Source organism: Drosophila grimshawi, unplaced genomic scaffold (genome assembly GCF_018153295.1).
Source record: "Drosophila grimshawi isolate 15287-2541.00 unplaced genomic scaffold, ASM1815329v1 contig_44, whole genome shotgun sequence".
Classification (NCBI taxonomy): Eukaryota; Metazoa; Arthropoda; class Insecta; order Diptera; family Drosophilidae; genus Drosophila; species Drosophila grimshawi.
Window position 1 is genome coordinate 4,617,623 of NW_025063240.1, and position 12,980 is coordinate 4,630,602.

General features: G+C 37.0%; 1 protein-coding gene across 2 annotated transcripts; it reads left to right on the forward strand.

Moving 5' to 3' along the window:
- Positions 1–4,590: 4,590 nt before the first annotated feature.
- On the forward strand, positions 4,591–10,957 carry LOC6557895 (organic solute transporter alpha-like protein). 2 transcript variants are annotated; one of them, XM_032742906.1, is made up of 4 exons: positions 4,591–4,663; positions 8,520–8,987; positions 9,957–10,691; positions 10,756–10,957. In XM_032742906.1, the coding sequence occupies exons 2-4, from the start codon at positions 8,855–8,857 to the stop codon at positions 10,863–10,865; spliced, it is 978 nt and encodes a 325-aa protein (XP_032598797.1). In that variant the 5' UTR covers positions 4,591–4,663; positions 8,520–8,854; the 3' UTR covers positions 10,866–10,957. The 2 variants fall into 2 exon arrangements, with proteins under 2 accessions (XP_032598797.1, XP_001985252.1); XM_001985216.3 differs by having other exon boundaries at positions 4,601–4,764.
- Positions 10,958–12,980: the final 2,023 nt, after the last annotated feature.

Here is a 12,980-nt window from a genome sequence, read left to right on the forward strand (position 1 = left end):
GAGATTGTTCAGCCAGTGAATTTTAATGTTAACGCAAAAGTCTACATTTGACTTTAAGAATTTTTTTTTCCTTTGTGCGTTGAGAAGCGGAAACGGAAATGCCAGCAGTAGCACCAGCAAATAAAAGAAAAGTAGGAAGGTCGACATAGCTGCTGGGCACTTGTTGGAGGCTCTCGAAAATTGGCTCAAGCAGGGCCCATGTTTTTTAGTGTTTGACTTTTCTATACCCTTGTTTTTGGACCCGGTGTGTTTGCTGTATGTAAATTTGAAACCTTTCACAAAGAGTAAATATCGATTAGACAGTATCAAACTATCTGACAGGTTTGACAAGGACTTAAATGCGACGGCATTGAACTTGTCTGCCACCCGCCTCCTCTGCCTCTCCCTCCCCATTGCTAACCGACAAGTTGCATGTCGTGTCCAAAAAGTTGCTCTAACATTTGCTTGATTTAATTATTTGTAGCATACTTTTGTGTGCCGACCAAAACTTCACACCTGAATGCACAACAGCCTCAAGCACTTGCTGAGTGCTGTGAAACTTTTGCCACTTTTTGCATTCACAGTTTTCCCAGTATCTGTGTACAAGTATCCACGGCTATGCGTGTGACTGTGTGTGTGTGTGTGTGTTGGTGTGTTTGGCAAAGACCGCATTTTTTGGATTAGTTGTTGTAAAAGTTTGTAAGGGTTCTCAGCTTGCGGTTCTTTTTGTTTTACTTATATTTTATATATTTTTTTTTTTGGGTTCGAAACGAATGTCTCAATTCATTTTACGCTACACTGCGTCCCAAGTGGAGCGAGCCATGCAAAAAGGACTGCGGGCTTGGGTTCACATTCGGCTTCAGCTTCAGATTCAGATTCAAAATTGGGATGTGTGGGGAGTGTCATTTTGTGGGAGCGAAAAGTGCAAGCGTCGCAGAACCGACTTGCGCTGCTCGGCATCATTACAATTTGTTGATTTGCTTCGTTAAACAGCAAACAACAGACGCAGCAGGCCACAAAAAAAAAATAATAAAGAAAAAAAAGCACGCGAAAGGATAAAGTTGAAGTGAAGACGAGGACAGCAGCGTTGACGACTTGGCAGAAGAAGCACAAATGAAAGAAGGGCGATAAGAAAAGGAACAGCAGCCGTCGGCAAATGCCGGCTACGGCCAGCCACTTCTCTTTGTAGTTATTGCTCTCTCTCTCTCTCTCTCTCTCTCTCTCTCTCAGAGTCTGTCGTCAGGCCGTTTCGTTTGTTTATTTTTTATTTTCACATTTAAAAAGCACTGCATTGCCTCTTATTCGCCAAACGTCAAAGTCGCAAAAAGTGAGCAAAAGGCGAATAAAGAGCAAATTATCGTGACATGGATGTAGCGATGCTGGCAAGGCGTTGATGTCAAAGACACCGACGACGGCATCTTCAAAGGCAGCCCCGCAAGCGTATTGAAATCCGCGAAGCGCCACAAAACGATGAGCGTTGATGTAGCCTCTGGCGATATACATATCTATATATGTGCTTGTGTTCAGTAAGAAGCAGCAGCAGCAGCAGCAGCAGATTGTCGGCAATCATTTCTGCCAGACAAAAAGAGGGAGAGATATGTAAGTATCAGCTGCAGATGAAGTGGAAGTTGAGATGTAGCAGTAAGAATACTGTCTTAGTTTATAAGGGTATGCAATTTTTAAGATTTTGGTTACAATTAATAGCATATTTTGAATATGCGAATTTTCAAAACTGCTTTTGGAAATATGAGTAAAACTGGTAGATAACTTTAGATTGCATCCAGTAAATTATTTCGGCATGTAAACTGAGATAATTAATATAGTTAGTTTGTGTGCTCATATATGAAGCTAAACTAAGTCATATATATATATATATAAATACGTACTTGTGAGTAGAGTTATATTTTAATATATATTTTAAGATAAATTCAATGCCTTGGATTTGGCTAATAAGCCTTATTGTTCAGCTGTTTAAATATTCGGCCACTCAAGTTCGGCTCAACACGACTCATGCCCAATTTAGTATAATTTAATTTAAATCAGTATTATTTTCACTTCCCCTTCTTGTTTGTCAAATATTATTTTATTCCTCTTTGCATTCTTTAAAGACAGTTACCTACTCCCTCTGTCATTTTACATTTTTTTCAGATCGTCCCTTTTTTATCTGCAGTTCCTTTGCCGTTGACCCTCTTCCACACACAATTAGATTTATTTGCAAATTATAACTTAAATTGCCACATGGCCGTCGCAGCCAAACAGATTTTTTTTATTGCCGCCTCTCTAGATGTGAGTCGGTGGCGCCGCAATTTATGCCATAAAACCGTTTAAAGTTGGCAGTTGCCATTTAACCATAATTCATAGCGTGCTTTTGGGTGATGCTTTAAAAAACACTGTATAATTAGCATTTAATTTCATCTGCCTTCATTTTGTTGTTAATCAAGAAAGAAAAGGTTAATTTACAGACCCATTAAATTAGTTAACGGATGTGCGGCCGATTATAATTATATGATTTGGTTTTAATTTCATTTTTTTTTTTGAGCAGTTTAGGGTCAGTGCTTTTGGGTTCTGCTATAATCACTGATCATTATAAAAATAAATTACATAATGAATGTGAATGAATATAACATGTGAACTTATCCGTTATCCCAATATTATTAACTTCTGTATCTGCTTGGGTTCACATGCAACTTGATTGATGTACAATTACAAATTACTCTCTTGAGTTTTAAATGTCATATGTTAATTATACTTATAATTCGGAATATATCCGTTGTCAGGTGACTCATTTGGATCACTCAGTTCTAACTTACGCGTGTCAAATAGCCAAATAGGGATAGACATGTTAATTAGTTTGTCGTGGATCAGAGGCCATTAGACATGTTAGCAGCTGAGTTGGATCGAATTTGAAATTTCAAAAGCCGGAAGCATTATTGCTCAAGTTTTGCAACTAATCGAGAGTCCATCGCTCAAAGATGCTCAGCATGAATTAACATTGTTATTGATTGAGTAATAAAGATTGCATTGCAGGCATCAATTTCAATTAATGTAAGTTCTTGTTATATAGAGCTTCTCATAAAAATGCAATTCTGTTCTAATTTATTAACATACACCATAATACTTTGACATACTGTAATTGATTTTAGTTTCGATAAACTTGTGCATTCACAGAACGGTTAAATTTGCGAAACTAATATAATTAAATTATTTTGCAATCTGTGTGCACAGTTTGCGGCTACTAAGAGGTAATGCTTGAGTAATTTTTGGCTTCGAAATGTGTATGTTTTTGAAGCCCTTTCTCTGTGATTTATCGCTTAACTTTTTTCACTTTAGTTTGATATGTGTTTTATGGCAATAAAAGAGAAAATCTAAAGATTAAATACCCAAGCAAACAAAAAATTTGTTCCTACACGAGTTTTAATTTTTACCAAAACATATTTTATAAATATATGTGATATAGCGGGTAGAGTTAGCCGTTTCTGACTGCAGTAAAAAGCTAGTTTTATCAAGATATACCTAACATCTGTTCGCATAAAATGAGACTGGCATGGGTAAATCGACTCGGCTACTGATGCCCATCAAGAATATATAATATATTTTCAAGAATGAACACTATTTTAAGAAAAATAACGCATGTTATATATTTAAGAAAAGGGTCCTTGCCTAGCAGGTAGCCGCGACCGCTTGAAGACAGGATAGGCATATAGATGAGTACAAAACGAGACAAATTGTAAAACAACCTTTTCATGGACTGGAATGGTCTACCAGCAGGTAGAAAATATATTAACATTTGTGGCTATATAAGGGTGGAATTTTAAGAAATAAAGACAGTTCGAATTTATGCTTCAACATATTAGAAGTCATTAAAAGCCTTATGAGTTTTGCAAAGATTTAAGCACATGTTCTGTTACTGAACAAACATAACTAGAAATTCTCAGCCTTATCGCCGGATTGAACTTGAAGCCAGCCAATTTGTGGGTTATTCTTTGTTAATATATTTTTTAATAATCAAACTTATTAAACAGAGCGTATAGATTACGTTGGAGAATACTCAAAACATTTGTTAATGCGAAAAAGCGCTCTCAAGTATGATTATCGAAACTGCATGTTTTTGAATCCATTAAGTAAACAACAAGCTATGCATGAATGCATCTGTGGGATTTTACAATAAAATATAATTGAGAGTTGAGCAGCCAATGCTTGCCACCTTCCGCTTTCCACTTGCCACAAAGCTGTAAATAAAACTTGTTCGGCGAAGACAAGTTCACTCCCACTTTTTGGCTTCCGCCTTTTCGCTCAATGTTCAATGCCAACAACTTTTCCCAGAGACTCGAAACGAATTCGATGAATGTTCATTAGCACATCTTTCTCGATTTCTGCAACATTTCGTCAATTTGTAAGTTTGACTGTAAGTCAATTTGACGGTTTACCATTTTGGTGCTGTCACAACGTCAGCGGCGAGTGCTATTATTATTATTATTATTGTTGTTGTTGTTGTCTTTTGTCTGCTGTTGCTGTTGCTGCTGTTTTGGCCGAGCGCATAGTATAGTATTTTGTTCGTGATCGTCATTGGGCTGAGAAATGCTTGTGTTCAGTTTGTGGCCAGAGCGCGAGCGATTAACAACACACGGCGCGGATCAGCGATCAGCTGATTTGACTTAGAGTGAAACAGTGACAACTAGTGAGAGTGAGAGCAAAGATTGCCGCATTTCGAAAAAACTTAATTCAAATTTCAATTCCATTCCGAGTATGGTATAGCATGCCGGCAATGTTTCACGGTGTGATTGGGTACACAGTTTGTTTAATAACAACAACAAACCATTTGTATTTTCGCACTATTCAATAAAATTAAATTAATCAGAAACGTTGAGCAAACATTCACAACCCAAGTTTTCAGCAATTGCTCACATAATTAATAATCAAACTTAATTTAGAATTGGCCATGCATTTGTGTTTAATTAATTGCCTATTACATATTCTGCACACTCTTTTCACACATCGACTATTAATATATGTATAGACGGCCATGTTTTGCGATCCGCTGAGTTTGCTGCTTTTTTGACGGTCAAGGTCGCATCAGCAAATGAAAATTTAATCAAAATTGTGCAACAAGTGTTCAGTCTATGGAGAGTTGTGAGTTACAACACAAAACGAGTTCTATAGAAAATGTCGCGAAACTTAATTGTACCGTTTAAACTTTGTATAAGCTATGTACTTATCAGTGGCGATATATTTACAATTTGTATTATTAGCACTATTACAGCTCAGCGCATGGATTTTATGGGATATATTGTAAATTTAGAAATGTTGCTACCTCAGAAATAGTTAAAAATAGCTTTTTGGGAAATTGATTAATTTCAATTGCTTGTGAAATAAATATTCGTTTTCTTAAAATATTCAAATACAAGCATTTACATGTATTTATACACATATACATGTAAGCATTCTTTTCAAAATGTAATGCTATTTATTTTTGGAATTATCTCTAGTGAAAATAACTCTCTCTGTGTGTTAAAAAACAAAAGAAAATCAATTTAATGCTGTTGCATTTAGCATTTCTGAGCTCAATATTCTCTCTTTTGTATTTAAGACAACAATCGCCTTATTTTTATTGAAATTCCCAAATTTGCTGGCATATTGTAGTGAGTGGGTCGTTGTGCCTTGGCCACTATAATCGAAAATCAATTTTGTGGGGTCGCTTGTAATTTCGATTACCGCAGCGGATTATTTTCCCCCAAGTTCGAATTGCTAAACATTCTGGTTGAGTTCGATTGCTTGTATTTATAATTTCATTGTATTTCGTATTTACACAATTTCATTGAGTGTTTGGCAATGAGTGAGGTCGTCTGTCGTCTGTCGTCTCGTTTCGCTTTTTTGCCCTGCTTTTCATTCGCTCTTATGGTTTTGTATCTTTTTGGTTTTGTATCTCGTTTCTCTTATATGATATCTAAAAAAATTTGTAAGTGCAAAAAGTTGGTACATGTCGAGAGTATCAACCGTAGCCAGGGACAATGTTGCCACTGTTGAAGACGACAATGACAAAGATTTCTGAAATGTGGGTTTTTCTCTGTCAACTATCTCGTCGAAACAGGTGTGTTTTTGTTTATGATTGTCTATGTCGTATTCCGAGAAATATGAGTGTATTCAACTAATATACTTGCAAAATACTTTACAAATGGATACTTAACAGTTGTAATAAGTTGTTTGCTTATTTCGTTTACCTGTTAAATGGGTCAAAAGCGCATTGCAAAACTTTTGCCGTGTGTGTTAATAATTACATTTAATTTGTTAGCAATCTTATTGTTATTTTTGTTGCCTTAACAAGTTTTAGCAAGTTTTATTATTGCTTTTGAAAAGTGGTCTAAGGAAACGTGAAGAGATATATAATGGCTTAACAAAAATTTCACACTGGTGAAGAGGGAAAATCCCATTGGAAACCAAACTGGTAACACAGTTTGGACTTAATTTGTAGTATTTTTGACTCTTTTTGAACCGATGTGCTTAGCTGAAGGGAGATCATCAATCTCAAGCTGATTTGTAGCGAGTGTGTAAGGTGAGACTTAAGGTTAAATGTGATCTAGAAAACTAATGTAGAGAAAGCTTCTTTTGTAACAAAAGAAATAGAATTAACATATTCTTGCAAATGTAAATCTCATCTATTCAGATTTTCATATTTGAAATCCGCTTTTAAAATACTACCATAATGTGTTTACTTTAACAATCGCAATCTGTATGTTGTATTGGTGTTGATTGTGGCGTGCGTTGGTCATTTGCAAGTTGTTCAAAAATGTGAATCAATAAATGAATTTATGACATGTATTTGAGGCGCTTTGCTTACGCACTAAAAAATGTGCTAAGTGCCAAGATCGAGTTATATGCTAATTGTGCAACAAAAGAATATGGTGAAATTTTATGGAACATTTGTAAATTAATTAAAGAAAATTAATTAGCAATTTCAACAACTCGTTAAATAAATACTCTTCATATAGACTTTTATGCATATAGATAAGCATGACATGAGCAAAATTACTTTTGCACTGTGACAAAAATAAGTTTAAGCGGTTTTGGCACGTTTTGTGCCAACAGCTGTGAAGGTCGCCAACTGGGTGAAAATAACTGATTTTTTTATGGAATGGTATGGGGTTGCCTCAACAGTTGGCTCGTTTAATTACACAGACTGACTTGATAGCCGGTTTGTAAACGGACGACAAAAGCACAATAACAAAAAACAATTGCTTACATAACCATCGGCATGGGGAAGACGTAAAAATATATACACACACACCAGAAAACGTAATTTAGTATGCCCGGTCGCTTACTGATTATGTCGGGAAACCGGTTTTTGGGGTGCCACCAAATTGGTAGACAAGCAGACGGAGTCAGGGGGAGAGAGACAGTCAAATTGGGAGACTCTCAGCTCTTTTTTCTCTCTTTCTCTCTCTCTATTGTGTTCACTCTTTAGTGGGTCGCCCTAGGACAGGTCAGTTGCCTTCTCATGAAAGCGTTTTACCAATTTCAGGTTCGCAAATGATTTGCATTTCTTTCACAATAAAGTATAATAAATATGAAATGTGCATATTGTTGAAAGCTTCGTAACGCATGCTTGGACTTAAACTGTTGAATTCAGAGTATTTTAAAATATGGCATTTTGTAGTGAGTAATCTATTGAGTAATATAGTGCACTGACTTTTAAAAAAAACTTGTTACGTGAAGCACTTACTGTTATAAGCTTAAAAAATAAATTAATAAATGTTTTAACTAGTTGAATTGATCATAAAGAGTCCACTGGGTCAAGGATTATATTTTGCAGGCGCATTATAAATTGGTCACTGGTAAAGATTATAAATTGGAGACCTCTAACATATCTCAATAGCAAAACGCCATTTAAGTGAAGCCACTCTCTCATTCTCTAATGAAATTGTTATATAACACATTTTGTTTTATATCAAAAGACTTGATTTGATTCTCAACTTTGTGTCAATTATTAATTTTCTTAATTTCGGCTTAAGTGTCGTTGCATCAGAAAAATACTAAATACATAGAGCATTTGTCTGCCTAACAGGTTTCATTTAAAAGGGGGGATTTTTCCATAGATTGTCTTACAATTTTCTGAGGTATTTCTTTGTGCCACCAACCAGCCACAGATAAAAAGCCAGAAATTTGTTGTCATTAATTATGTATGATCCCCGCTCTCTCCACTCTACGATCGAAAACAATATGAAACGAGTGCCAAGTTCTCAGTCGGCTTTAACAACTCTCAGGGTTCACACGACAATCCGTCTATGTGTGGAATATATAAATTTGCTGAGTAAAAATATACAGTTGTTTTCGCAGAAAAAATTACATATGATACGTGACATTCAAAGTGAAGGATTCTTCTTTTTGGTTCATTGCCTCGCCTTATCGATTACCGCTTGTGTCTAGACTTCTAGTTAGCATCATTTAACGAATGGAAATTAATTTGAAATTGCCAGCTCATATTCTACACGGTATCACGATTAACTAACTAATCAATTCTTTACTTAATTTGTGTTACTCTTCAGCCAAGTGGTACTATAAAGTGTAGTTTTATCTTACACACTTACACTGCCCTGAGCAGAATATGCAAACTTTCAGATACATTTATGAGTGCAAACATTAAAAAAAAAGAAATGAGCAGACGCATCTGTGAGCTCGCATAGTTTGTGTAGTGATAAAAATGTGAAGTGCGGTGAACTGAAGTAAAACAAAGGCGAGCACACATAACATAAAACACGTATAAAGTAAAACACTCAAAAGTCAACAACGACGAAGTCCTCCACTAAAAGCTTGCCCCAGTTCGAATTTATCATAAGTACATACGCACACACACACACCCGTAGTGATAAAAACAAGAAAAATGAACTCTATAGAGGAGTTTGAGCGTATCCGGCAGCAGGAGCAGGAGCAGCAATTCGAACTGGAGTTGCAACTGCAACGCAATCGCACGATGAGCAAGCACGCACATCCAACACTCTCCGAGTACTACACACGTAAGTGAACGCAACCAGCTGAGCATTAAATGATTTCCATAGCACATTTAATACCTGCTAGATTAGCTGCTTAGCTGATAGAAGAAAGAATCAACGAGAACGACATTATTGACAAAGGCCTCAAGAGTCAGGTGCTATATACAACGTAGATTCAACTGTTTTGGTTTTGTCTCATATTATATATAAATGACTCAGTACTTTTAATTTCACTAGCTATCTTATCTAATTTCCTTATGTATATATTTTTCAAAGACACAGTTCGTCATGGTCCAACTATTGGGCTGATTTAGATTTTCCGCACATTATTGATAAAGTTCTCAGTAGTCTCGCGTTAAATTCAAAATGGGTTGCTAGCTGGTGAAGTAAATAATAATTCTTGAACAATCTAACTATAGATATAGAACCCAAGCTTCTAATAACTCATATATCCAGCATTTTTCTGATAGTATTATTTCCATTATGAAGTCTTTGCTTATTAAAAGTAAAAGGTTAAACTAAATTTTCAAAAAATATAAATTTTATATGTGTAATAGAAATTCATAGACCCGTCGTAAAATTACTCTTATAGAAACCATTAACCAAGAATCCATTCAATTCTTATACTTTACCAATTACACTGCTAGACTGTTCTATGGAATTTAATTAAAATGTACTTATTACTCGTACTTAGGGTATAAATACATGTTTTTAATGAGTCAACAAATCGCATCATTAATTACTATGTTATCTGAGATATTTATTATCTGTTTACGAAAGAGCGTAAATTGTTATTGGAATGCTTAAAAAATGTACCTTATATTACCAATTTAGTGTTGAAGATAAGTGATGTAGGGTAAAAGTATGCGCTCTTGGGTTATTAGCTACAAATTATGTTTTAGAGTCACTCGACAGTAGCTTATCAGTTTGCAGATTGTGACGTAACATTGTTTTCAGCCTAATAAAGATAGACTGGTTTTATTTTTTTTGTAGACATGACAGCATTTGTCTCGCTGGCCATCTTTATAGCCGCACTGCTGACCATACTCAACATATGCATATATTTGACAACTGTGTCGCGACTGCGCCGTCATCTAAACAAACCGCTGATGATACCCTCTATATTAATGGTCAGCATGTATCCAGTTATATCGGTGGCTGCTTTAGTTACCATACTGGTGCCCTATTCCTGGTTCATGTGCCACACAGCGATGCACGTCATGTTCATGATGGGTGGCCCCGTGTTTCGCACTCTACTCTTCCGCTACGTGGACTCGGAGCAGAACTATATAAAAGAGACATCTGGGCAGGCGGTGGAGCTGACGACACCACCCTGTTGTTGCTGCTGCTCGTGCCTGCCGTTGGTGGTGCCGACGCAGACGAAACTGTGCATCTCACGTTATATGGTGTGGCAGATGCCCTTCTGGCAGGGCAGCATTATGTTGGTCATGAACGTACTCTACTATCGTGATATAAACCTCTACCATGAAGTGATGCTCTTCTTCGTACCATTTCTTATTACATCCATTGTAATGGGCATTTGGTCACTGCAAATCACCGTGCGCATGATTACCAAACTCCGTGGCGACTATCAACTGAGGAAGAAGATGTTCTGCCTGCAATTGGTTGTGATGCTGTGCAAACTGCAATATCTGTTTCTCTATGAGCAGCTCAACTCGTTCAATCTGGGCGGTGAATATCCCATCAATCACACCGTCTACAAACAGAGTAAGTGTATTATTGTTCTTGATTCTCTAAGCAATAAATTATAGTTGGTTCTTTCGATTCACAGCCATCATCAATATTCTGATACTGGTCGAAATGGTTCTGGTTTCCATGATGGCGCAGAGCGCCTATCGCATACCAGTTCAGGTCCAGGTGGATGAGTCGAATCGTAACTGAAATTGTGCACTTCAGTAGTGGCTAGAGTTATAGCAAATGATTGTGATAATTTAATAAAGACAAATTAGCTTAAAAATAATAAACATAGTAAAGGCAAGTTGATTTATATATGGATATTTTATTAGTATTGTTTTTACAGTGTGTCTCGAGGAATGGTTTGAGTATATATTTTTCAAAACGTTTTAGTTGCCAATCTATTGAGAACAAACATCAAGCAGGCTGATAGAGTTTACTATCAGTACTAACCTATCCTATTGTCACACACTTTCCTAGTGCTGTCACTGACACAAAACGGTTCGAATCTCAGTTGCCTTGTTGACCAAATAGCCAACCACAAATCATGCGTTGTCCTGCCTCTGTCTTGGTTCTGGGGTTGGTCCAGTTGAGGCCTTAGGCCTGGTTCCCTGGACACGCGTGTCGCGTTTAGCTCATAATTCTTAATGTCCCCGAGGGAGAGGGTCCGCTTTACATTTTTCAACAAAATTGTATGCGGCTTAGGCGGAGTATGCTTAGGCGCCATAAAAATACAATAAATTCGTCTTTTTCCGGCTAGATAGCCTTTTTGGGATAACTCAATTGCCAGCCAACAAGCAAGAGCCGAGACACCAGTCGAGAAACAACAGCAGCAGTAGTAGCAGAAGCAATAGCAGCAGTGCGTTGAAATTTATGATTTATTTGAAAAGAAAGTACATTGTACGATGCCAAAATAAATCACACTCAAGGCGCTGGAAGGGCACAGCGAGAAGAGGACAAAGAACGTCAGCCAAGCAAAATCAAATAAATATTTTGAAACAGTGCAACAAAGATTCGGCCAGCTGAGCAGCTCTGGTATCCTTTAAAAATTATTAGAATAAACATGAAATGTGTGTCTTTTAATTATGTTTGTGTTTGCTTTTCATTTATTTATTAGAGCAAAACTGGTTCGGCTTTAAAAAAATGTATAAAACGATATTTTGTTCAAATAAATGATGTAGATATATTTAGTTAATGCCCAAAAGTATGCAAGCTATAAAATGTGCAAAATCCAAACTGCTTTCTAGTCTTTTTTCCACATATAGTCAAAATGATTCTTATGCGCTGCAAACAACTTGCGCAAACCTGAATGCCCTGCAAATGGGATTTACATCGAGGCCCTCGTTCTGGGGCCAGGAATATAGGGCCACAACAGTCAAGTGCCGTGGTCGGTCGCTGTTATCTTATCGTTCTTTTATGATGTACATAACGCCGCAGAGCTCTGCGCTATGAGAAGTAAGCGTCTGTCCTTACAGCCCAGCCCCAGGTTCCGCCGACCCTCTAACCCCTCATCTATGCCCTGTCAGCCTGCCTGTCTGGCCACCTCTTCGCTAGGTCTTGGGCTGTCGCTTTTTATGAAGACGCTTGTTTACTTGCCTTCTGCCAAGGAGCCGTCGAGCTGCCAGCTTCAATGGCTGGCTGGCTGGGTGGTTGACTAGTCGGGCTGGCGTGGCAAGGCAAGTAAATCAGATTAAGTACCCGCTGCTCATTTTGATGAGTTGCGAGTGCCAACGAAGAAGACGATGTCGAGGACGTTGCTGACGAGTATACGGCCTGTATCCAGATTAGGAGGAAGCGGCGTCGAGGCTGTAACCCTGTGCGGCTTTCTGATTTCAAATTGGATTTTTGCAACGGATATGTGCGACTATGCCACTCGTACACACACACACACATATATATATATATATATGTGAAAAATTTAATTAAAAATACTAACCGTGTTGTAATTGAAGCTATCGACTGAAGGCATTTCACTTTGTTTTTCCAGGCCAAATTGATAGCATTTTTATTTGTCTAGAGCAAAAGTGGACTGTTTCAGAATAATAACAAAAGTATTTGCCCGACGGCAAGGGTTGTGAAATCTTCTGGAGAGACTGGACAAGCGGACGGTGCAAATATCGTTTGTATATTTATTTATATAAGTACGGCTTACTTGTATTATTATTATTATTATTTATTTTTTTTTGGACAGAGTCCGTTTACAAATGAAAATATTTTGATTTCATTGCTCTATTTATTTGCTCGATATATAAATAAAACTAGGAATTTGTAGATTTTGTTTACTGCAATATTCGTTCGATTAATGGCCGATATTGTTGGCTT

Bases quoted from the DNA above. Each gene is read 5' to 3' on its own strand.
- LOC6557895 (XM_032742906.1), top strand. From the start codon at position 8,855: ATGAACTCTATAGAGGAGTTTGAGCGTATCCGGCAGCAGGAGCAGGAG. The intron at 8,988-9,956 runs GTAAGTGAACGC...TTTTTTTTGTAG, and splicing joins ACTCTCCGAGTACTACACAC to ACATGACAGCATTTGTCTCG. The intron at 10,692-10,755 runs GTAAGTGTATTA...TTCGATTCACAG, and splicing joins TCACACCGTCTACAAACAGA to CCATCATCAATATTCTGATA.